Source organism: Pseudopodoces humilis, chromosome 1, assembly GCF_049639895.1.
Source record: "Pseudopodoces humilis isolate 2021_Gansu_Grassland_sample_001 chromosome 1, ASM4963989v1, whole genome shotgun sequence".
Lineage (NCBI taxonomy): Eukaryota > Metazoa > Chordata > Aves > Passeriformes > Paridae > Pseudopodoces > Pseudopodoces humilis.
Window position 1 is genome coordinate 122,547,581 of NC_142200.1, and position 26,717 is coordinate 122,574,297.

The 26,717-nt window shown below is 37.1% G+C and overlaps 1 protein-coding gene across 1 annotated transcript in view; it reads right to left on the bottom strand.

Annotated features, from left to right (window-relative positions):
- Positions 1 to 8,952: 8,952 nt before the first annotated feature.
- AHR (aryl hydrocarbon receptor) overlaps positions 8,953 to 26,717 on the bottom strand; it is a 62,691-nt gene continuing 44,926 nt past the window's right edge. Inside the window, exons 6-11 of the mRNA XM_005518854.2 lie at positions 22,594 to 22,724; positions 21,536 to 21,738; positions 19,792 to 19,901; positions 17,251 to 17,392; positions 15,203 to 16,469; positions 8,953 to 12,067 (exon numbers count right to left, since the gene is read on the bottom strand). Coding sequence (XP_005518911.1) covers positions 11,912 to 12,067; positions 15,203 to 16,469; positions 17,251 to 17,392; positions 19,792 to 19,901; positions 21,536 to 21,738; positions 22,594 to 22,724 — 2,009 coding nt within the window. The 3' untranslated portion in view covers positions 8,953 to 11,911. The remainder of the gene's footprint in view (positions 12,068 to 15,202; positions 16,470 to 17,250; positions 17,393 to 19,791; positions 19,902 to 21,535; positions 21,739 to 22,593; positions 22,725 to 26,717) is intronic.

Consider the following 26,717-nt stretch of genomic DNA (forward strand, 5'->3'; position numbering starts at 1 on the left):
TTTTTGCTCTATTGCCTCAACCTCTTCAAACTGTATATCATCATTTATGAAAAACATCTGCCAATTAGTGGCAGGACCAAAATGTGGAAAGATCTGTGGTTTTGGTCTATTGTCATTATTTCCCACCTTCCCTTCTTTGATGCCAGAATAGTTTTACCACAGGCCAGAAAACAAAGGCTAAAAAAACCTCACAGTCAGTGTTTTCCAAGCTATAGGTATAAGAGATTTACTCTGTTTTGCATGAATGACAATCATCTCCAGCTTCAGAGGCAGTAACCATTCCTACTGGGATGGGAAAGTGTTAGGAGATCCAGAGGTGATATTGAGACTGACAGAATTATTTTAGGTGTATATGGACTGTACAGTTATTTTTGCAAATATGTTCTGTATTTTTCTACATGAACAGGCAGAAGTGATCTCTTTCCTAAGGCACAGAGTTCCTAAGTAAGGTAGGCCACTTCTAAACTCACCTGTCAACTTTAAACAAGGTAATTTTCTTACTTTGCAGACTGAACTAAATCCATTGTGACTGGGCCTCCAGGTGAGGAAGAATAGTCAGGGTACAGACACTGACAAGGATAGAGGGTAAGACAGAAAGTGAGTGGGTAAATCTATACTTATCTTTTTGTTTGTTTCTCCCACAGGCCAAAAGAATTCCGAAAAACATTGTCAGAAATATTTAGAAGTGGCAAATACAGGATTTCCCCGAAGTTTTTTGCAAAGAAGCTCAGATAACTTATGCTGCAATTTGACAAGTTCCATAAGGTAAAAGAATATCCTAAGCAAAGGAATATGTATGTTCAGCTGCTGTGAAAGCATCTTGATGATAGCTGAGAACACCTGCTGCAGGCTGAGATATGACACACAAAGGCTATCAGCTAGGGAGTAAACACCTTCCATTTCCAATTCTTCTGGATGGATTTTGAAATGTTTCTGTGAGTCATTTCCAAAGTTTTTTTATGAATTTTGAAACACATGAAATGAAAAAGCTATTTGGCAGGCAGCTATGAGCCCTAAAAGCACACAAGCAAGCATCTCCTCTTGAGCTGTGCACACATATTTTTCCCACAGAATGAAAGGCCCCAGTCATGGACCAAGCAGAGTCACGAATAAAAGAAGGGAGAAATCCAGTAAGTCATATTAATTGTTTGCAGAGTACCAGCTAGCTCAGTCCAGGTCTGAGTGTCCGACACAATGGCACCTCTGACTAACCCCCAAGGGACCATCACTGGATGTCCTATTACTTCCCAAGCTTCCTTAATATTTTGGTCTTTCTTCCACAGTTTTATCTAGCAGCTCCCTGTTGCATCCTCTTCATGCAGAACAGATCTCCCTTACCTTTTTATCTCAATTGTTTTTGGGAAATGCAGACTTGTAAGCTCTTCCAAAGTACGAAGAAAACAAGGAATTCTTAGTGGTGGAGAAAGAGACATTGGACAGGCATTTGACATGAGTTTTCAACATAATGTTTAGCAAAATCAAACCAATATAAATCTGGCATGCATAAGGAATTACCTCCTATAAAGAAGGAGGCAAGAGATTTTCCCATATACGTATGCCTCTAATAACATGATCAATTCAACTAATGTCTCTTAGTCCAGCGCTGATGTAATGGACTACATTCACTTTGAGGAAATAAAAAAACAAAAAACAAACAAAAAACTAACAAAAAACTAACAAAAAAAACCAAAACCAAAAACCCCAAACTCCTAAAAACCCCAACCCTCTAAAAACCCAGCTTGTTGAAAGAAAAGGATTTCAAAACACAATAAAAACAATGGGCTTGTGTTACAAGGGGAGGTTTTTATTGAAGAATTATCTTGTCAAGAAAAAAATAATAGCAGGTTACCTGCCATTTCTGCTGGATCATTCTATTTCTTTTTACTTTTCTCTTCATACAAATTATTTATAGCATGCTGTATGGAAATACCATTCCCTGAATACATACTGTTCAAATTAACTGAGGGTGATCATCAAGAAATACATCATTGTGTGCCTCTCTGGAAAGAAGTTTCTTGAGATAACTATGTAGAGACTAGAAGGAAGAAATGAAGAGGAGAAAAATATAGGGCAAATGAAGGGAAATCCTTCCCACAGGGAGAGCTTTTACAGGCCTGCTGGGTTCCTGCAAGAATAGGAGGCACCACGATCACCCTAGTCAGACAGATGAAGCTTTTCTACAATGAGGAATCCTGTTCTGTCAGTGCAAGGAGATATGGTATGAGATCTTTGCATCATTCTGTGATCCATTAGTAATGTTTCTGTTTACTGATGCAGTTGATTGAAGTTAATCAGATGATGTACTTCTACTACAAGCTCTGCAGTGAAGTAGCCATTTTGAGGGTTCCTGACTGAGAAGCAGAGATTGAACAGTTTGATGACAAGCTATAGAAAGCTATAGGTCATAGTTGGTTATGCAGCTCCCCAGGAAATACTCAGCAGAACAATGACAAGATTTTTCATGGGCAGGGTAAAGAGCACAATATAGCTGTAATTCACAGCACTTGACTATTTTTAGTTTCTAGTGCATAAAAAGCAGGCTTTGAGACACTAAGAGTCCAAAAAATCAGAACAGGATGCAATTTATCCTGCAAGGCCAAAAATGTTAGCCTAAAGATCTCTTTAATGTGATCTTAATGGCACTGTACCGACATTTCATCTGATGTGAATGATTTTATTTAGGCAGACTAACAAAAAAAATCTTGAAAGCCACAGAGCCTGCACTGTGGTTACAAATGAGTACGATCCCAGAAGCAGATAAGTAGCTGATTTGCTCCCAAATGTGCAGGATCTCAAAATACATTAATGGTGTGTGGGACCTTTTTAATCTCCAGCCAAGAGTTACTATTTTTTCTCCTTCTGCTACTAGGCAAAATGTGCCTGGACATTTTACAGTGTGTCATAAATTAAAGAACACCAAAGGGACCTTTTGTCTTTATTATAGCAATCTACACCAAAACCACAGTCTGAATTTTTATTGTAAATAGAACAACATATCTGGTTTCTAATTCCAGCAAGCTGAGCAGCTAGTTGTTAATGTGGTACTGAAAAAGCATTTCATGCATGATTTAGGAACCTGAGTGTAGATAATTGTATCTGAAATTATACCACTAAAAATATAGTATGGTAAATGAAAGGTCAAATACTAGCTCTTGAGGGATGGAAGGAGGGTCCTTCATCATTTATTGCATGTAATTTTTAAAGAAGCGCTTCTCAAGTTTAAGGTTACAACTAGGAAGTTATAAAAGGCTCCAAAGATGTAATGGGTGGAAGAAGTATGTACAAGTTTTACTCCTCTAATGTGGGGAGTGACAAGGGAACATGAGTGGGCTGAAATACCTGGCTGGGTATGTTTATCTTAGCCAGAGATTTGCTACCTACCTCACTGCTGGCAGTGGCTTGATTTCTCGTGGGCAGAAGAACTGACTCAGGGCTGCATGAAGACTGACAGCCCAAAATGTTGAGAAAGATTGCTTTGAGGGAAGACATGACTCAGAAGCAACTGGAAAAGAGAGCAGAACTATTGCCATGTTCTCAGTATACAGGGGGCAGAAGAGGAAGAGTGATGACAAGGGACAATCCCAAGACAGGTATTCTACTTGCCAAGTCTGCTGTATGACTGATGGTTAAAGCCTAAAAAAAAATTTAAAAATCAATCTCTCCTCTAAAGCAGCATAGACAGCTGAAATGCAACAATTTTCTTTATGCTGCAAAGGAGGAAAAGCTGTTTCAGGCAACACACATAAACATGTATGTTAATTATGTGTGTTATTTTCAGTGCTCTGAGCTGCTGTAGCAGGAACCACTCACCAACATGCCATGGGTAAAGACAGCAGCTGCCAGAGCAAGGAAAGGAGAGCAATGAGAAGTTGCAAAGAATGGTAGCAAAGTTTGGAAGAGCTACAAAAAGCAGATAAGCAACTTAGCAGCTGTTCAAATTGGGTCATGTTACCCAATAGATTGTATCAATCGAGGGCTGCTGCTCAAGTGGCGTCTCAAAGTGGACGAGAGTTGTCCTGGCAATTGCCACATCAGAGGAAAACAGATTCTAAAATAGTGTGGTATTTGCTTTAGGCATTAAGTGTTATAAATCATCCTGTTTAACCTACTTATTGGAATTTTCTTTCTCACCCTCCTCCCCCTTCCCCCTTAAATAACAAATGCTAGGTGATCTGGGTCTGCAAGCATGGGAGCCAGCTCATTCGGAACATCGAATAATTCAGATCAGTTACTCCAAGTTCCTGGGTGGAAGCTCCGCCGATGTATTTGTTGCGACAATCCACATTTGAATGCAGTCCTTCCTGCTGCCTGGCAGAAGGCTTGTCCTAGAACCACAAGGCTGTTGCATAAGAGGGAGTCACCAGTCAGACAAGTCTGGTCTAGGAGCTTACAGTTGGCTCTGGGCCCTGTGGTGTGAAGAGCACTTAGCACTGCGAATCTCCCTGCAGTGCCTGTACAGGAGTTAAGAGTCTTGGCAGCAATTCTGAGCCATATTTGTCCTTTGTATATCCTATTAGTGACTTCAGCTACTGTGCAGTGCTGCTGCAGGAGTTTGGATACCTTGTTCCCCGACAAAACAGGCAACTGCTCCAGCCATGAAGCAACTGTTCTTGCTCTACAGACTCCCACAGGCTAAATTCTTCACCTGCCTTTGCCATCTGTCAAAGTGATTTCAAGACATTCTCACAGTGTGGTTCAGCCCTTACTGCAGAAGCTACACAGTTGTCCTCATTCAGAGGCAGCAGAGAATAAATACTACACTGATAATATCTAAAAAATAAGCTCAAATTGGTCTCATTCTACTTGTATCTATTGGAGCAGGTTCTGTAAAATTTATATGACACCAGGGTAGGTGAGTACATTAATACAAAAATACTCTAGTTCTAAAAATAAATAAAAACAAAGAAAAATATTCCAGTGATGCATCCACTCAGATCTGGATCTTTTGTCCAGATCCTAGCAATGGGCATATGCTGACTTCAGAGCACTTTGAACTTCCACAAGTTTTGAAGTCACAGCTGAGTCAGAAAACTGGTATTTTTCCCATCTGTAGCCAGAGACATTTTAAATGCTGGTTTTAGGTATCTGCAAAAAAAGGAAGGAACGGAACAAACTTGACAAAGTCAGTTCACACAGTTATATTTGAGGGAAAAAGCCAGAGCTTAAAGGCATTTGATGAGGTTTATCTACATTCTTTAAACTGATCATTTCTACATTTTTGCTGCTTAATAATAATAATAATATTCTTGCTCTGAAGGGTCTATGATTGTTATTTTACTTTGCAATATTAACATTGAAATGCAAAGTTAGCAAAGCTTTTCTTTGCCTGAGAACTTCCTTTTATTTATTTTATTAAGAACTATTGAGGGACTGAAAGTAGATTTGAGCCATAAAGCTAAGTTCATAAAAGTTTATGTACTGATTATAAGTCTAGGTCTGAAGTTTAATGCAGACCCTTCTTTACACTGAACGAGGTGTCACAGGCTCTTATTAGCCTTTCAAGTTTTGATTAGATGCCAGTATAATTAAAACATTCTTTGGCACATGATCATGTGCCTTCATGATCACAGGCTGCTTCTGTGTGCGTGCATGTGCACGTTACACAGCACTGCTACCACCACCCACCAGGGACTCACAAATTCTACACCATTTTGTTCAGTAATTTTAGGTACTTCTGCAGACAAAGGACTGTTCCATTTTTTTATAGCGATTGGCAGCACTGTAAAGTTCTGATCAGCTCTTGGCATTGTATTTGGAGCTCCACTGGCAGAAAGCCATTCTGCATTTACACTACTGTTCCATTTATGAAGAGCAACTTGCACCTTCTGTAGAAAAATGTCTGAGACACAGTTATGAGATCATAATGTTGATGAGAACTTTCAATATTTATGCTTTAAAAAACATGTATGTCAGTGTGGACAGATAAAATCAAAGAGAATAAACTCTCCAATGAAGCCACCTGTAACATATTTAGCTGCAGAGATCCTTCATCTACTGCAAATGTAAAACCAAGTATGAAGGTCGTGAGGTTTTTTAATTTGTTTGCTAGCTTTTATGCCTAAACCTCCATCCAAAATTGATTACGTTTCTCCCTTCAAGAAAAAGAAAAAGATGTGATGAAGAGCTGAATGATGTCCTAATTGCTGGGCCATAGACTATCTTGAGGACTTAGTGCCTCCTCCTAAAGAATCCAATTGTCTTAAGTGTATATCCTAGATCCTAGAACAAAGGATCTTGCTCTCCCTGATGAACTATTTGTTCCAAGTGGAATGATCTAAAAGGAGAGACTTTTTCATTTCAGGATATCCTATGAACCACTATGGAGACCATTTCTTTCACAAACTCCAACAAGGTAGAGGACTGAGATAACTTGTCTTGCTTGCACATTATCTCCTTTTGACACACTTTCTGTTGGACAAATTTTCTTTGTATGTTCTGAAAACATTTACTGGTTTGGGCCCCACAGAGAGGCAGAAAACACCTGACAACATCTTCGAGGGTCTAGTAGCCAAGTAGCTTAGTATTGCCAGGACCTGAGCAGTTATAGAATAATCAAGGCAGAAAAGTAAGGACTCTGATGATTTAAATTTTGCTCTTTAAAAAAAGCATGGATTATGATTTAGAAATTAGAAAAGTATACAAATACCTTCAAACATCTTTCAAGTCCACTGACAGTGACACCATCCTTTCTCTGCCTACACCACCCCCTCAAAACTTCACTGATGGGTGTCACAAATTAATTTCATTGTTTCTTCTAATTTAGCTCTTACTAACAAGGAGTTGAGTCCTTCTGGTTCATACCATGAACAGAGATGCCCACTACTCAGATGTGGGAAGTCTGACTGTCCATAACCAGCAAAAAGTAGAAAAATTGATCAAAAATTTACATTCTGTAAGAAGAAGAGGAACTTTTACATTTATTATTATTATTATTATTTCTATTATGCAGCATGAAGGATTCCAATTAGTCCAAACATCCCTCAGGCATTCTCTACTGTTTTTATAATTTATTTTTTTAATAATGAATCTTCTCAGACTTACTTTTATAGATTTCAGACATCCAGATGATTATGATCATATACAGCCTTCAAAATGTGTTAAAATATCTGTTGAAGTTATTAATTTTGAAGTTAATTTAGTAAATAATAAAAGTTATAAGCAGTGTTGCTTATACTTTTATTTTTATCCAGGCCAGATTCAGGAGAAGATAAGAGCCTGTTAGCTTCAGCATAAATCATAAAGTTTAAGGCTGAGGGACCTCTCCTTTTCTCAAAGACTGCCTACTTTGGAAATTAAGTGTATATAGCTTTATTTAATAATAGTAACATTATGTGTTGGACATTGAATAGAAAATTCAGGTTATTAAGAAGAAAACTTATTATCTCATAAGATTGATTGCATCCTTGATTTCACATATTTGGTTGAATCTTTGACATTTTTTCACTTCGATACTGATGCCTTAATACTACAGCTCTTCACTTGTCAGGAAGACAAACTTCAAGAGATAAGAGGATTTATAGAATGTGGGTTCATCAGAAAAATCAATGCAGCAGAACTTGCTAGAGTGAAAGACCTCTGCAGACCTGGCTCAGATTCATTGATAAGCAATCAAAGCGAGCAGTGCTGTCTGGAGGGAACAGGAATGAAATGGGTGAAACTGAAGAGTGCCCCATGCTGGAAATGACATGTTTAGATTGTATAGTTTTTTATATTGCAAAGTATACAATGGGGGGACTTTCACTTTTAGTTTTAGATGTCAACTTATATTTTGGACATCTAAAGATGTTTTTGTCTTGTCTACTTAGTGAGAAGTACAAGCATCAGCTAGTAAGGAAGGATGCCTGGGCAGAGAGGAATGAAGGCAGGAAGATAATTTGCTAAATTAATCAATGACAGAATAAAAATATTAGAAGTAGAATGAGGCTCTTACTCTAGATAGGAGAAATAACTTCTTAAAAAGCCAGTTCTCAGAAAAACAAAATCACCTGAGAATAAAACAGCTCTCAGTTTAAATGAGTGGAAGACATGGCTCCTCACTAGAAGATCTCCAAAATAGCTATTTGGAAAAGCTTCCCTCTGACAGAGCCTTGAGTAAGATGACTTCTACCAACAAATTGCCTGAGCTTTTGATGCAGTGCCCTACCACTGGTTTTGCATCACTCTGGTTGTTAACTTGCACGTTGAATTAGGACAAAGAAGAAAAAAATTCATAAATTAAAAAGAAAATGTCATTTTCCAGAAGAAAGTATCTCCTTCCTTCAAATAAATCTGGACAGTAAGGTCCTATGCATCTGGAGACAGATTGATATGTGGCTTGAAAGTGTACTTTTAACAAATGCAACAGACTACAAAGAAAAGGATAGCCAGTGTTGCTTATATTATTGCTTGATTATTTCCAGATGTTATCTTAGAGATTTGCAGTCTTGTTGAATTATACTCGTACCTTAGCATGTCTTTCATGCAGTGCAAGGAGAGTAAACAATAGGACTGACATACAGAGTTCATAGCCTAGTATTGATTCCGGATAAGACATTTGTCTTAATACATTTTACAGGACAATTGTGTAGTTCCAGCCAATTAAATTATTGTCCATCATGGCACTAAACAAGTATTGTAAATTTGGTAAACTGCATAGGGAATTACAGTGAAACATTTGACTTAGCATTACAAACAATTTAAAAGATTATCATGCAAAGCCAACAGAGTACACAGGAAACAGTAATATTAGCAAATATTAGAAAGAAACTGTTTTCTTAACTGAACGTCTCTACGAACTAGTAATAAACAGCAAATACCAATGTAATGTAAGTACCAATGGCCAGCTACAGATCACAAAAGAGAACATGCTTCTTTTCAGCAGCACCAACACAGAAACCTGTTTCTGCCTCAGTACTGTTCGACTGTGAATTTACTGTAACTAAGCAATGAATATAAGAGCCTTCCAACTACTAATTGTGGCTTGCTATTTACAAACTTTATTTATAAACTCATTTTCATGCAAGTATAAAATACTAATTCCATGGACAAATACACATTTGTTCACCACTCTAAATTATATACATTGTATTTGCATCTAATATTCAGAGAAGTGCAAAGTCCACAGTGACGTAAATAACAAGTTTTGTAAACTATTTTAGATGACAAGCTCTCAAAAGATATTAGTAACCATATGATAACGTATTTTTTTGTATACTGCTGAAATCAAACATTTTTTGTAGTAAAAGAACATACATTTCAGCTACATTCAAGTGAATATTTTATTACCATGTATTATGTCTTACAAACTTTAGTGGAGATGAGCAAGAGCGCTACAGAACCATACCTTAACGCAAGAGGTGTATTGCATGGTATGTGCAGGCATAGCCAAGGAGAGAGAACTGGAAAGGAAAACAAGGTAAGAAAACTTGTACAAAAATGGACAGTAATACTGACTAACACTGGGTTATAATCTTACTTATAACAGACCTGAAGGGCTAATAGAGATCCAATTCAGAAACACCTGTGCACTGTAGGTACAGTTTGGTGCAGATCAAGAGTGCACTAATACAGTCAACGTTGTACGCATAAGATAATGCACAAAATACGCTGATATGCATATAAACAACTAACTTGTTTACATTAAGTAGGGCAGCACTGTTGTAGTACTGCATCCTTGGCACTTAGTGATAGGACAACATGTATTTGGTTTAACTAAATTCATAAACAGGATATATAATGGTTTGTAAGATGGAACACATACATTATCCCTTTCAACCTTCTGGTTTTACAGCATTTTTTCTAATTTTCCAGTTCAAATGCAAACATGACACACTAGCTAGATATGGAAGACATTTCGGATATTGGCTTAGAACACCATCTTCAATAAAAAAAAGACAGAAACAAGGATTAATTCAAATTATAATAAGTGAATTTGTTACTACTGCCTTGTGCTGAAAACAAAATCTGAACCATGGGAAAAAAAAAACAAAAAAACCCCGACCTTATAATAAAGCCCACAATGTCTTTATGGGCTTTTCCTAATTAATAACTTCCTTAATGTCCCTTTCATGTATACTAATTTCACTTAAAAGAACTGCTGAACTTATCAATCTGAAAAGTTGTAACTGAGTTAGAAGTTTGGCCTAATGTATCACATCACACACAACGGAAGAAAATACACTCTTCTTCAAAGAAAGCATGTTTCAGCTATGAAAGGATTCCAATTTTAAGTGATTGTCCTTTATTAAACAATATAAACAACTATCTGGAGGGAGCCAATTTACTTTTGCCTGTTTCAAACAAACTGGCTAAATTGCCATTTTACATTATATATAACAAATGTAATAAAATAGTTCTTAATGTATAACGATGTAATACTTTAAAATTAACTGTTTAAAATATTTTACAAAGACATTTTATTATATATGAACTAGACAACACACAAGAGCATGAAATATTTTGAACATATACACATTTCTGTATTTTTCATGTAGATTATTATTTTGCACCAAACACTGGTGTCTTCAATTTTACAGTCCTCACATAAAAGCAAAAGAAAACCCCAGAATGTTTAGTGGATATGTTTAGTTTGGGTTTTTTCCTGAAAATAAAACCTATTGCAAATAGAACTTCTCTAATGATTTTTCTTTCCCCAATTTAGCATTTTGCGCTAAGCTTTCCAAATTGCCCAATGTACACAAGAAGAATGATCTTTCTGTACTGTGCAGTGCAATTTGCCAGGGATAAAACTAAAACCAAACTGACCCTTTCTCCACTATTAACATTGAAAATTGCAGCCAAAATAATGTCAATGCCAATCACTATTGAAACTCTTTTACCCCCTTTAGTGAAAATGCAATCCTTTTCAATATCCATTTTAATGAAAATATTTGCATAGAGCAGCCTTGTATTATTTCTAAAGAACATTATGAGCGTTTTAACACAAGATAAGGCACATGTTTTTCAGCATTAATAATCTAAACTAATCCTGAGGATCTGCTCCTCCCCCTCAGCAAAATCTGCTTTTTTAATATACCCTGTATTACCTGAAGAAAGCAGAAAAGCAGTATAAACTCAAATTCTTTAGCTGAACTAAATTCAGAACATTAACGACTCCTGATAATAGTGTAACAAATCCACAGATGAATTAAGTCACTCTCTAAACAAATAATTGTTAAAGGGAAAGAAAAAAAGACAGCCAGTAGCACTGTTGATGTTAGCTAAAAGTTCACATACTAGAGATGACATTTACTGTGAGTTTTTTCTAAAATAAGCTCCCATCAGAAACAAGGTAGCTAAATTGTGAGGCACTTAAGGTTGACATGAAAAGGAGGAATGCAAGGGGTCTGTTTCATAGAAAACCTGAAGTTGCATATCATATCCTTGTACTAAGCCTTCTATTAAAGTGCTAGAAATGGAGACTTAAAACAAAAGGATTCAAATATAAAATAAGTGATTACAGAGCTCAGTATGCATTAAAATTAAGTGCTTTTGATTCTCATGAATTTAGAGCTTTTTAATAGTTTTTAAAAAATAAAGTCTGGAAATAATCCACGTGTGAAATCACCTTCCTTGTGCCATCAGTGCTATTTGTAAAGTGCCCAATTTTCTAAACAACAAAACCATTTGCCTTATCTTATGTTGTATAGCATGACATAGTCTGTAGTATGTACGCAATCCATACTGCAAGGACACAGTCAGCCTGATGGAAAACAGCACATGCTTACTTTCAATTGGAAGATTTAATTCCACCTGTCATTCCAAAAAGCCAGGTCTTGAATTACATATCCACCCATATATAGTGCAACCAACCTCATATTCTCAAAATGTAATTTAGCTGGTAAAGTCTAACGCTCAAAGAGAGACTTATCAAGCTTTTCCTCAGAGCAACCTGACGCCCAGACAAAATCACAGATGGAGCTCTAGATCTGAATCACATAAATCCACTAGATGCCAAATCTGAGAAGGATCTGGGTTCTTTTGGATGATGAAGAGGCTGAAGATGTGTGGCAGTCTGTGCATTACTGATCACATCTAACTGAGAGGGATATGATTCATTTACATTTCCTCCATTGAAACCATTTTGGAACTGGCAGGAAAGAAAGAGAATATAAATAGTTAGTATAGGAAACCAATTAATTTATAAGTATTTAAAAATCCTCCTAAAGACACGTTGGATGAAATAATCTTAAAATACTTAAAAATCTTAAAATCCATTAGCTTTGATAGGTTTTTAAATTATGATTAATGAGAATTTAATTTGCTTTAAAATAGGGACTGAATCATCACTAAATCTTACCCATATTGAAGTCAATGGGAACCCTACTTCTGGCTAAGTGAAGAAATAATTCTGTTATCTAAAATGCAATAGAGTTTTCCATTTCTAGAAAGTACAGTCTGAGAGAAGGCATGTTTGCCACATCCAGCTGTTACATTTTAAAAGCAACCTATTTACATCTTTCCATGCCTGCAGTGGGATCCAGACATAACAGCTCCTCCAGGAATGCACAAGCAGCCCTATCCATAAGCTGAAGTATACTGTATGCAATCCACTGGCTGAAATGTTGCAGGGTGGGCTTTGTAGCAGTCCTTATATTGACAATGCCAAGTAAAAGCAATGAATGGCATTCATCAGTCTTAACATAATTGTTCATAGGATTATTTTAATCACCTAATGTAATGCTTCCTGTCATGCTATGGACTTTATCTACAAAATACTCCATTCAGTCATGCAAAGAAAATGCAATAAAGTATTTTAAACATTTCCATCATCTCTTTAGGAGTAGCTTATATCCTAAGTACTCATTCCTTCAAGGTTTGTCTTTAAGAACATGTCTTATACATTCATTCATCCATTCATCTATCAAATTATGCTGGGTATTAGTTTTTCTTTTTTCCATTTAAGCAAACATTGAAATTTGACTAAATGTGCACAATTCTTCTAACTTCTTAACAACAAAACCATGTGAATTATGTTTTTAATCAAACCTGACACACTTTTAAGAGCAGACACAAGGATTATTTCTTACAGAAGCAGGTGATTTCAATATTCTTCATTAATAAGATGACCACACATTAAATTTTTTAAGAACGCTCTCAACATAGAATCAAGTACTTAGGAAGGTTTCTTCTGCTTAATAAAGGAATACGGATCCTAAACAAGCAGCTAGATGTTCACAGGCCTTTCTGTCCTTCTCCATCACTGAAAGTGATTTTAGACGACACTGGCTATGCTCCTACCACAATTACAAGATAGGCAGAAAGTCAAGGCATGTGACCACAATAGACCCTTCTGACTTTCTAATTCTGTAGTCTTTTCACATAGAAATCAATGAGAGTTGGAAGTCTGAAAAGATACCAGTCATGGCTTGTATAGCCACATCTGTCCTGTCTCTGGACTCTAACCACTGTCAGGGATGTCAGTGTGCTAAACCCAGCCACCAAGACTGCCCTACTTTGGTTTGGCTGTGTGAATGTGGGCTCAGACAGCTCTAACCTATCTGCTTAGTCACACAAGGCTTCTGCTTATGCAGTGCTACTTAGCCCCATGTAGCACAGGAACACCCTAACAAGAGGGGCTGAATTTGCCTCTGAACAAATTAAGTAAGGACAATTTTTCACAAAGTAGCCTTTGTTCATTTTTTTTTACAACAACAAACTGTCTAATTATTATTGCAGCTCAGCCTTGTAGTAAATATGAAGCAATAGACAAAATTTTTTCAGAGGTGCTGTTTTGGTCATTAAGCTTTTTATAAACAGAGGTGAAGAAAATGCAAGGAAAAAATTAAAAAATAAGGGTCATAACAAAAATGTTTAAGGAGGTGTAAAAACAAAATAATCTGCAAAATAAATGCAATTGAAACTAGGATTAAAAATAAAGAAATGGAGTTGCAAATGCAATGGCTGTTCAAAACTGATGCATCATATTAGTACAGCTTTTGTGAAAATAGTAATTCTTTGTTACTATAAAGACAAACTTGGATGGCCCTGGAGCTGCTCTGCCACCCTATTAAGAAGCACTCTGAAAGACTGAGCACTGAGCACAGCCAGGCAAGGCACAGCCAAGCCATGCTCAGGTTTGCACAGTGCAGTTTCTCAAAGTCACTTCATGCAATTTCAACCCTGGGCACTCAGAAAGAAGCCATTCATCTTGCTGAACTGTGCTATATTTTAGGTAAATTTCTGCAATTCTGCAATTGCATTCTTTTCAGCAGTGAAGCAGTTTTAAAAAGGGAATGTTTCGTACTTGTATTAAGCATGTGAAAAAATGGATATGCTCTAACTGCATTCCTTACCTTTGTCTTGCATAGGTTAAATGCCAATTAATACTTGAATTCTGCAAATGCTTATGCATGTGCATAAGCATTTGCAGGATCAGTACTTCAGAACATTAACTCATTGAGATAAAACAAAACAAAAAAATTGTGGCTCTGTACTTTAGCAGCGTTAACAGAAATAAAAGGTACAACAGAAAGTACTTCAGCAAAGGTTATTCAGAATCAGGAACTAGTAATTTAATTTTATTTCTAAGTTGATTTTACCAATGAAGAACAGTGTTTACAACTGCAGTCTGTGCTACAGCCAGGATCATCTCTTCTATGGCATTTATTGAGCACTCTCCTTGGTGAAAAAGGACCAGCTTAGCTTCCTGTGATTATAACTTTTTCCAATCCTTTTTCCTTCAGCAATTAATTCAGACAGCAGCTTGAGCAACAAGCTGTCTTTCACTTATAGCAAAATATAATTTTTTTTTTCAGTAACAACTAATCCTAAAATCATTGAGGAATCTGAGTAGCTAGACAATACTCACACTTCAAAAACATTTTTTTTTTATCCTTACAACATATTTAATGAAAATGAGTGTGCCAAGCACACTCAACTCCTCTCTAAAGGGTCTATTAGCAAATTCCAAGACTTAGACCAATCTACTTTTCTCCTGCTCCTATTAGGAAAATTGCTGGTATAGTACCACAGACTACTTCATTCAGTCTAGATTAAGACTGCCAAAGAGAGCTATCAGACTGCAGGTACAGTATATGTAAACCTGATCAAGTCCAACTCTCTTCACTCTAATGAACAAATAAAGCAAAGACATCCACACACTGCTAACCCATCCATCTCAAACTCAGCAATTCATTCATGACAAACTGCCCCACAGCAGTCACCCAAAACAATATAAACTCAATTCAAAATGCAAGCAGTGCAGCAGTGCTGTTTACCATACCTTGTTCCCCAATGTTTGTTGTTGTTGATTCGTCATCATGGGATCATACTGCATTTGATCCACGCAGCTGGGCTGTGCCTCCTGTGTGCACGGGTACATAGAAACAGCGCCTGCATAGCAAGTTTGAGGAGTGAGCAGAACCGACTCAGAGTTTATCCCACACTCAAGGTTCTCAGGGACTTGCTGCAAACAGCTGAGAAAATCCTCGAAGTTGGAAGAAGCAGAATAGGTCGATCCATCAAAACCCGCTGCAGGAAAATCCATTTGGGCAAAATTAGAAAGCTGTGGCATCATTGCTGTGGGTTGCTTGTAAGGAACAAAGTCTTGCCTACACTCATAAGGGGAAGTGTTAACTTCTGATTTGTAAGAGAACTCAGATGTGCTGGCATGCATGCCAGGGAACACGTATTGCTGGGGCTGCTGCTGTGAGCAGCTAAGAGGCATGCCAGAGCTCCAGTTTGTGAACATCCCATTGACTTGCATATGTTTCATCTTTTGACAGAGCTGCTGTTGCTGCTGCTGTTGTTGCTGTTCCACAAGCTGTTTCTGGTGCTGATGAAGTTGATGTGGGTCTAAGTCCTGCTGTACCATGCAACCTTCATTCTGGACCAAGGGCTGCTGCTGATTACAGTCTGAATATAAGAAGTCAGATTTATTTAAGGAATCCTGAACATAAGTCAGGATTTCATCAGTTATGTTGATGTCCCCAATATCATCCACATCGGATAATTCAGTTTTAAAAAACTCCTCATCCTGCTGAATACACTTAAGATCTTCAAAGTCAATACCCAGATTTTTCATGATGCTGTACAGGTCACTGGTTTTGTTATCCTGAAAGAGTGCTGCACTGTCTTCAGGAAGTGGAACACTGTCCTGGGAACACTCCATCAGCTCCCGTTTGAGAATGTTGTGATTTCCAGCAGGCAGGAGATTGTCTGTCCAGCCACTGCTAACAACACCACCCAGTTCATCCCTACTGTCTGCAAAGAAGTTCCGCTCAAAAGAAAGTTTATGTGATGCTGGAGGGCAGAGATAAACAGACTCATCTTGCCTTAACATGACACCTAGGAGGGAGTTTGGATCCACAGAATCATCGTGTAGCGTTGCTTTGGCTCCTTTTCCCACTGTGCTTTTACTCTTCGGTTGAGAGGGGTCCATAAGGCTCGACATAGGCAAAGACACCTCATACAACACAGCCTCACCAGTGGCAAACATGAAGGGCAACTTCATGTTACGCTTCCGTAGATGTTCTGCCCCTTCTTCATCTCTGAAAATAAATCAGATATATAGCATGGCACTGCACTACTAAACAGTTACTCTAATCTTTTTGTCCCCTGGAATTAACATAAAAAATAAACTCTTCTATTTGTAGGCATTTTTCAAATTCCTACCTATTCTAGCTCAACTTGGCTGAGTTAAACCAAGAGGCAGATTATGAAATAAGGAGCTTATGACTGTAATGCCACATTTACATATTACATTTGTAATTAAATCTAGATAGCATACACTATTTTCTGTGCATTATGGACTGAAATGAAAATAAGTGGGCTTTGTTCCATGCATTAAGCTTTTCTTGGTTTAGCAAGTAAATCAATATTTGAAGGATCTCTTCTTCTCCATTTTACAGAGTCCTTAGCAAAAATTACTTAACGTATTTAACAAGGCTGAATTCCATATTATGCAGAACTTAGTTCAGCACTAAAATTCAGGACTGAATTTCTTTGTTATTCTTTCTACACAACTGCAGTTGGATTTCTCAGTTTTTGCTCATTGGGATTGAATACAGTGGATGGAATAACCTCATGCTTCTGCTGCTGATCTTGTTCTTTCTAAGAAATCAATATATCTAAAGTTTTATACAAAAGGACTATGCCACAAGTTCTGAAAGATCAGAATTCTTTACATGTTTGTTAGCAAACTGAAAGACTTTTGGGAATCTGGAATATAAAGAGTAATACTTAAAAAACAGAAATTCCTTTGTGAATATAAACAGCTTTGGGCTAGTTTTCAGTTTTTGAAGCACGCTACTTTATGAAATGATGACTTACGTAAGAGGTCTCTGTGTGGCAATGATGTAATCTGGTCTTCCATTTTTGTAGACAAGACGTGCATTTGCCTGTACCCAGGCCCATCGATTTTCTTTGGTTAGAAGCCTAAATACAGTCATTCCACTCTCACCTGTCTTCATCACTAAAGAATAAGCATACTGTTTACTGTCCAGCAAACAAAAGCATGAAAATCTGTATGCTATGAAAGGAATCCCTTTGTAGAGAAATTTTACAAATCTTATGTCCTCAATTACCCAATTCAATGTGGCACTAATGCATTCCCAGTGCATCAGGATGACTGATCACTTCAAGATGTCTAATTTAATTTATGGAAGTCAAAACTGCAAGATATCTGCTATAGATTGACAGCATTCTATATGGGGCTTTGTCCATTATTTTTTCAGTAACAGAAATTAATAAATACTAGAATATGTAAATGACAAAAGCCCAAGTCTCTCTTACCTTCAAAAAGTGACTATCACTTTAACAATTAGAAACATATTAGTTCTGAATCCAATTCTTTCACATTTTGACTGGTTTATGCAGAGATACTTAAAAATTTTACGTTTCATTCCAACTACCACTAACAATGCTTGATAAACATACTCAATTTTTTATGGTATATTTCTGTACTGGGTTCTTATGGCCAGGTTTTGGTAGTGGCAGGGAGGGCTACAGGGGTGGCTTCTGTGAGAAACTGCTAGAAGCTTCCTCCATTTCCAGTAGAACAAATCCCTGGCATCTCCAAGGTGGACATGCTGCTGGGCAAGACTGGGACAATTAGAAATTATGGTAATGCCTCTGTCATAACATTTAAGGAAAAAAAAATAATTATTGTGCAGATATAATTGTGGCAAGAGAAGAGTGAGTTGAGAATATGTGAGAGGAACAACTCTGCAGACACCAAGGTCAGTGAGGAAGGAAGGGCAGGAGGTGCCAGAGCTGAGAATCCCCTGCAGCCCGTGGTGCAGACCATGGTGAATGGATCTGCCCAAGCAGAACCATGGGGATGCAGAGATCTACTTGCAGTCCATGGAGGAGACCCATGCTGGAGCAGGCGTATGCCTTAGAGGAGGCTGTGAACCCATGGGAGGCCAGTGCTGGAACAGGCTCCTGGCAGACCCATGGAGAGAGGAGCCCATGCTGGAGCGGGTTTTCTCATGGAAGGTGTTTTTAAGGCCTTTATTTCTCATTATCCTGCTTTGGTTTTATTAATAATCAATTCAATTAATATGCCCAGATGAAGTCTGTTTTGCCTGTGACAGTATTTGGTGATTGATCTCTCCTGGTCCTCATCTCAACCCATGAACCCTTCAGTATATCTTTTCTCCCTTGTCCAGTTGTGGAGGGCAGAGATAGAGAGGCTTTGGTGGGTACCTACAATGCAGCCAGGGTGAACCCACTACAGTCATTTTGGTGCCAAAACCCAGGATTGTGAGGATTTTGAGATAAGGATAGTAACTAGTAGAGGTAAGAGGCAAAATGAGTACTGAACAATGTCAGAGAGTAGACCTATCATGGGAAAGTTTTGTTGTAAATTGTGGTGAAGGGACAGCCAGTGGACTTTGTGTAAATTGTCAAATTTTGTTTTGTGTTGTGATAAAGTTATCTTGGTTTTTGTGTGGGGAGCTTTATTTTATTTCTGGCTGGTTTTGTTGTTCTAGGTGAAGGTTGTGTGATGAATGTGGATTTTAAAGATAATTCTTAAATATGTGATTCACAGAGGTGAGAGGTGGGAGGAATACAATTGCTCAAAATCCCTGCATTTCTAGACAAAAAAAATTAAATAAAATGTATTAGGAAAGTCTAAGAATCTAACCAAAAATATTTGCTACAAAACTTCTTTTCTTTATCTTAATCTACTCTGGAACCATTCTTTGTTTTTCTTTATGAAAAACAAATCCACTGATAAGCAGCAGTGACTGAGCTACACCTGAAACAGAAAATATGCTTAAATAGGTTGAGAATAACCTTCTGAGAGGCATTATCCAATTGTCTATGAGGGGATAAAAGAAAAAAAAACAAACAACTTTTTAAGAGAAGTCATTAGAAAAGAAGTTCCATAATATTCTGAAACTTCCCTCCATAATTGTTACTTAAACTAACTCAAGCTGCCAAGAATCAAACCCAGAAATGTTTGGATGCCAGCATGTTAAATCAGAGATTAATTTCTGGTAAAAATCTTACACCAATATCAAAAGAAAATGCTTTATTTAACTTGCTAACAGGAAGGCTGTCTTTGATAGACCCCTTGCCCAAAGAAAGTTGTTGAAATAGCAGAAGTTAGGTTGAGCAGAGAAGCGGTAAGAGCAAGATGTGTCAGAGACTGGACTATTCATCCTAAAAGGGTTTAAATAGGAATATTAAACATTTCTTTAACCAGTGTAAGTTTTTGAAGGACAGACAGAACATTATGAAATCAATATGAATGAGTGTTCTTTTTGTTAACAACCTCCTTTTTTTCTATAGTTCACATTGCATTCATACTAAAAAATACTCCATGCTTTGATTTTTCAAGCTTTCTTAGGGAATGAAACTTACTTCGTATGTGGTTTTCAGCACAATAAAGCATATCAGCTGCATGAATAAACTGGTATCCTGTTCCTCTCATACACAGCTCTGCTTCGGTGTATCCCAGGACAATCTTTCCTCTGGAAGGTAAAACCAAAAAATTGCAACCCTGCTGGTGAACCAACTCACAGAATGAATGTCAAGCAAGTTCATTATGGCTAGAACATTTCAGATGCAAGTGCTAACTACATTTTGTTGCTATATCAATTGTATGTGGAAGCAGATCAGCTAATAAAAAATAGTCAACAAGTCATAAAATTTTAATTAGTCTGCCAGGTTCCCTTCAGTGACTAGGACTGGGTTCACAAAACCATTAGATCATAAAAGAAAAGTGGATGCCTACAGCTGGACTCTCAGTTCCATACTACTCAACATATTCACTCCTAGCAGGTGGCTCCCATTACTTCCAAAGAAAGACACAGTTTTCTTAGCCCTGTTTCTTAGGTGCTTGTGTGTAGAGTTAAGTAGGGGTTTAAATTCAGTGATCTAAAACTTCTTACCTAAATTAGAATTTTTACTAGTTTAAAGTTTGAATGCAGATGTAGTTCAGAACTACATCCCTTTTGAGTGGTTTGGGACCCCTGTGTTTGCATTTAAACAAGATATGACTCAGAGGAGGACCACTAGCAGGAGTCATGTTTGACCCTGGCAGCTAAAATTAGAGTACTTTACTAGGGGCTGGGGAGATGAAACACTTAACACAATTCATGTGATCTCTATGTGATACATGATAAAACAACATAGCCAAAAAGAGAACTAAACAGGATTTGAAACAAAGAAATGGAGATTCAAAGACTAAAGGTAAAAAAAGAGGGAAAGAAGGGATGGGGAACAATATACATAAAACTGTAAAATATGACAAAAACTGAACGTTTCAAGTGAATAAAAATATATAAAAGAGGAAAGAAACACTTGTGTTAACATTTTGTAAATTTTTACTTGTATCAGCTTAGAGAAATAAACCATTTTGGTCTCTCAGTAGACAAAATACCAAGTAATTCAATTCTAATCTGTAAGCAGGTGTGGAAACCCAGATGAGAGACTTGAATGAAAATGAAAGCATCGTCAGTCAAAAATAGGAGGAAGAGGAGAAGCAGGGAGGCCAGAAATTTTTATTTTGATAAAAAAGCATCCTAATGTGCTTCTTGCCATGTTGAAGCATAGTAACATTAATTTGATCTTGTGTTGCAGTAGTGTTTCCAAATTTTACATATGGAAAATAATTTGGAAATGGATTTGAAAATAGGTAAAAGTCATAGTATAAAAAGTATTTAATTTATTTTTAAGAAAAAAAAAATCTATTGCATTTTACACCTATTTGAACTGAAGGAGAAATGTAGAATGAAATAAAACACTTGTTCTATCAGTTCTAAAACCAAATTTCAAACCAGATTTAGCATGAAACTTTTCTTCTTCCCTAATACATTAGTATGCTGTCTTTTGTTTTTTCTATTTTGGGTCGGTTTTGCGGGTTTTTGCTTTGCTTTTCTAACTGAGAGTCAGAGAGCAGTATGCCATTTCAAGGAAATAGACTGTGGCAAATCCATTTCTCCTTGCTTGATAGCAGGTCTGGAGAGAAAAACCTTAACAGCTTCTAACAACCATCACTGAAACAGTTTACATACCAAAAGAGTAGCCTGCTTTATATTTCAAATACATACTTGAAACCTATTTCGTCAGCATTAGACAATTACACAGAATAATTTACACCTACTTTGCATCACAGCCAGTAGGTGTGAAATCCAGCTTGTGTTTAGTTCTGAAGATGAAGTTCTTGGTCCGTATCTCAAGGATAGATGGTGGCTGCAGGGGAGTAGCTACTGCAAACAGTGCAAGCTGAGGAGACAAAGCAGCACCATCCTTCCCTTTCTTGTTTTGTCCGTGGAGAAACTTCAATCGTCCTTGAAAATTCATAGCCTTAGGATGAGGAAAAAAGTAATTGTTATATGCTGGAGATATTTAAAAGGAAGATATTTTTGTTATGATGTAAAACATGTATTTTTCATTCTTTTGAAGATCCATGAGACTCAAGCTTTACAGGATGGCATACATAAAAGTTAGCTAACAAGTACAGAACACTGTTGTTATACCCCTGAATGTTTCACTTCAATATCTACTTACTGAAAAATTAATTAATGGGAAGATTAATCTGTAAAAAAAAACAACAAAAAACCAAACACATAGGATCAAATATCAGCTGTGGCTTCTAATATTCTAATGAACATACATGCATACAATTACAGCATTATTTCTCTTGCAAATTTGTATGTTCAGTTTTGCAATTTGAAAGAATTCTATTTTGTAAGATATCACAAAGAGGGTGATAAACCCATCCATACTTGTTTTAAAATCAAAATAATTGACTAACAAAACATGCATTAAAAAGGGCAAGCACAAACTTTTCCAAAAAGTAAAAACAATGGTACTCTTAATTACTATAACTTATTGCACCTCAAGATACTCAACTTGATACAAGAAAATACTCTTGTAATGCTTTTTGACCTACAAATCACACAGCGCTTTACAAAAGCAGTTGCTTATTTACATTTCACTAAGGAATCCGGGCCATGAGAAATGAGAGAACTTGCACCTGGTTGTGACAACATCTTAAGGGGGACACATTCAGTGTCATTAACTGAAACTTTGTGGTTCAAGCAGCTCAGATATCTTTGGAGACTTAAAAAAATAGATTAAGTTGCTGCACCTCTTGTTAAGATAATGCAGATTTCCAACTTTTAAGCATATCTGGAAGATTTATGTAACTCTACTCACCAGGAATCCAGATGAATTATCCAGGAGACATCGTAACCTGCAGATGAAATTCCTTTCCATAAAGGAAGAATTCTCCGGAGGAAGTTGGTCTGGGTTATAATAGGTTGCTGGCTGTGAAAAGCCATTATCTCCTGCAGGAAAGGATTATTTATATGGATTATTTTTAGAAGAACACCTAGTGAAGGCTATCTATAACAAAGATCTTCCGTCTCATAAACAAAGCGTTAGGTCATGACCTGAGCAAGAACAACGTAAACTGGAAACATCCTCAGAACATATAATGATTGTAACACTGAGGTTAAGCATCAATTCTTCTGATGGGATTATGTTTTACAGGCAATGGTATTTGAAAACTGAATGTAATTTATTTTTAAGCGCTTTTTTTGGTTTTTTTTCTTTGGGGCTTTTGTTTGTTTGGGTTTTTAATTTATTCATTATGTTTGTCAACAGCCTAGTCTCTGGACCAGTTGCAAAGAGCAGAGTTCTCAGCAGAGAACACACTCATGTTCCTACAATGACAAAAAAGTCAAAGCAACTACAGGAACTGAGTATTTAAAAACAACAGTAATGATATCAAACTGTGAAACTTGCTTTCCAGACAGACAGATGAAAGCAGTAGCAATAAATAAAAATCAGCAACTTTAGGAAACAACCACAAAAAATCAGCATTTTTCTCCAAAGATGGCAAAATCACCCTACTAAATAGTGAAAATATTTCTGGGCTCTGCCAATCAAAACACCATAGTTACTTCTCCAGGTATACCTGGAGTACTTGTGTTTGGAGGGTTATTTGTTTTAAAAAAACTCAAAACCATGATTGTTAACTAGAATAATAACATGGTATCCTTCCACCTTGTCAGGACAAGCATTTGCTGCTAAGTGGTATTTACAAAACAGACTTAAACATTTGGAAAGTAAAACCAGAAGGTAAACCAATAAACTTCTGATAGAATACATATGTTCTACATGAGACTACATATACAGAGATACCAGAGAATTACTACTCACAGCAAATTTAGCACAGCAATCTTGTTTGCAATACAGATTAAAAAAACAGTCATTCTCTAGGAATTCATACATGCAGAAAATTGAGAAATATCCAGCTTAGAAAGACATTTTATTATAAATACCCTTTAATTTAAAAAACAGTCCATGTACTCTTAGAGAACCTATTATCAAGTATGGACAAAATAATAACACAGATTTTAAGAACCCATATTGACCTTCCAGACATGGAGATGAGGTCAGGGAGAGCATGTCACTTAACACACCACATCATATTTTCTCAAATATAATTATGTCTCGTGAACAGCTGGAAAAACTTACAGATAGGCTCAGAGGTTAGAACACTGGCAAAACAAACACAAAGGTAAACAAATCATTACCAAAAGCCAGTTCAATTTAATCTCCTATGAATACAAGGGCCTGAATTGGAGCTAAATGAGATTGTTGATGTCTTACCAAAATGCCTTGCAACCTAAGGCTATCCAAATCCTACAAGCATGCTGAGTTATCCAACTTTTCAGATAAAATCAGGAGATACCTTTTTTCCCTAAAAAAACTGCTATGCTAGGTCAATTTTTTCTGAACAAAATTCAAGGTGTGGAGAAAAAGAAACCATTTTCTGTCCTAGCTAATAGTGTGATGAAAAGGGATAATCTAAAATTAGAGCCATCTGAAGAACTGTATTGGCCAGTCACCATAATGAGCAGATCCCGCAGACAAACTCAGGTATTTGTAGTCCAAGACAGTTACCATATAACTTTGAAATCAGAAAATAAGAAATTCCCACACTCGTCACATGGATGGTTCTCAACAGACAAAGCAAACTTCCTCACTTGCTACTGCTGCATATTTTTTTTATTATAAATTGCTTAATTGATGGTGAGATTTTTCAACATTTCTGAGATGGCGCTTCTCGAAGCTCTCTGAAGAAGCAATGATTATGAAGAAAGAGCATCAAAGAAACAGCTTGCAAATCCTAAATAATATTTCAAAAATGCCAGCTCTGACTGGGTGCAGATCTAGTACCCAATAATCAGTGCCAGGGTTTCTGCTGACATCCTTGGCACTGGTAGGTGTGTCCTTCAGCATTTCTGCCACAGGAGAAACTCAGTGTTGTTCTTTTGTTAAGTACAGAGCTGAAATTTGAAGGTTCAGCAAGTCCAGATGGATCCTGTGGAGTTTGTCAAGTTTCATAGTAAAATGCAGCTCCCAAGAGCGAGTAAAGCTGTGGTGAAAGAAGTGGCTCCCGACAGGAGGGGAACAGAACTCAAAACAGGAGGTAATGGGCTTCCAAACTGAGCCTCCTACACTTGTGAAAGCAACACTGCTGTACTTTTCCAGGCAGACAGAAGGCAGGGAGGTTTTACTGCCAGGATCTTGAAATGACTCACTGTAAGAAGGCAAAGACTCTTACAGAGCATCTACAATCCCTAGAGCAAAACTAGCAGTTAACACTCCAGGAGTCAGAGTCCATATCCCTCATGAAGATCACACTGGATCTCATCAATACCATGTAGCAATGTGCAGAGCATGCAGTGCATTAAGTGCTTGTCTTTAAACTCAAGACCATATGGTTGTGCAACATGCAAAGTTCAAAAGATTATCCAGACTTAATGCCCCAAAGCAGATATTTTGGACTGAAAAATCAGAATTTTGCAAACTTCTCTGGGAACAAGACAAGGACCAGGCATGTCTGGGAAGCACAGTAACAGCTGAGGAAACCAGTGGTTTTAGCAGCATACCAGAGTACTGAGTGAGAAATAACCAGTCCAGGCTAACTGAAGCAGAATCAGTTCCCAGACCCAGGATGGAATCTGTGCCTGAGAAAAATTATAGTATATCTATAAATGTCTGCATAATGATAGCTGAATGTATTAAAACATTAATGGATTAAATTAGCAAAAATGGAGGGGATCCTTACAGTCATAGCATTATCCTTTGCTATATACCTGAATTCAGTTCAAAAATCCTCAACATCCAAACATTTGATGCTACTTGAGGCTCAAAAGACATCATCGGATCATAGAATGGTTTGGGATAGAAGGGACCTTGGAGATCACCTAATTGCAACCCCCCCTGCCATGGACAGGGACACTTTTCACTAGACCAAGTTCCTGAAAGTCCCATCCACCTAGCATCCCTGAATGCTTTCAGGAATGGGGCACAATTAGCAGGTTTTGCAAGACAGAAATACAAGATATAAAATAAAGAATTGTTTGTAATCCTGCTCAGCTCTTCTTGTCATTCAGTTAAATCTGAGGCAAATCCAACCTAGTGTCATACTTTTCAAACAACGTTTTCTAAATTCATATGCACTTGCTTAAGTTCCATAGGCCACAACTTCACTCTAAAGCAAACAGGATGAAAACCTGGTTTGTGAGAACCATACTCTTTGCTGTACTGACCTCTACTATTAACTATCTGTGCAGCAGGCCTGTGGAGACTGATCTAGAGATGATATAATGTTGATGCTAAATGAAAAACTCAAATATACTGAAGTGTGTTACAAACACAGTAAATTTTCTCTATCAAATCATGGCATTTCCATACTCTATTTTTTAAAAAAAATTAAGTTACTTTAAAGTTTATTAAAAAGAATGGACTTTTTATGATTAATAAATTCCCTATAATCAAGTCACAGTAACAGAAGATTTTACCTACATGTTTAAACAACTGTTCTGCAAAGGGAGCATTAAAATGGAGCACTTGTCTCGATGGCTTTGTTGTCAGTATGATGCAGGCATGTTTCCTGTATGACACACAGCTACCTGTACCCACACATCTTTGCTCTGATACACGTGCAGTGTGATTCTCCTTAGTTGTTTCTCAATATAGCAGGTAACTTAAGCATCAGCCAGTAACATGTGACAACTCTGCTCTAGCATGCATACTACTTGATCTTAAAGGCTCATCTATTTGATCTTTTATTTCTCTTTCCCTTTTATCTCCAAGAGAAGTACCAGTCTATGTGGCAATGAATGCACTATTCCCTATAGTAACACTAACTAGCACATTCTTAGATTGATCAGTCTAAGAAACATTGTCACTTAGACTCCAAATTAAAGTCTTATAATTTGAAGTATAATTAGTATTTTAATGATGCTGTGCTATGAATAAAA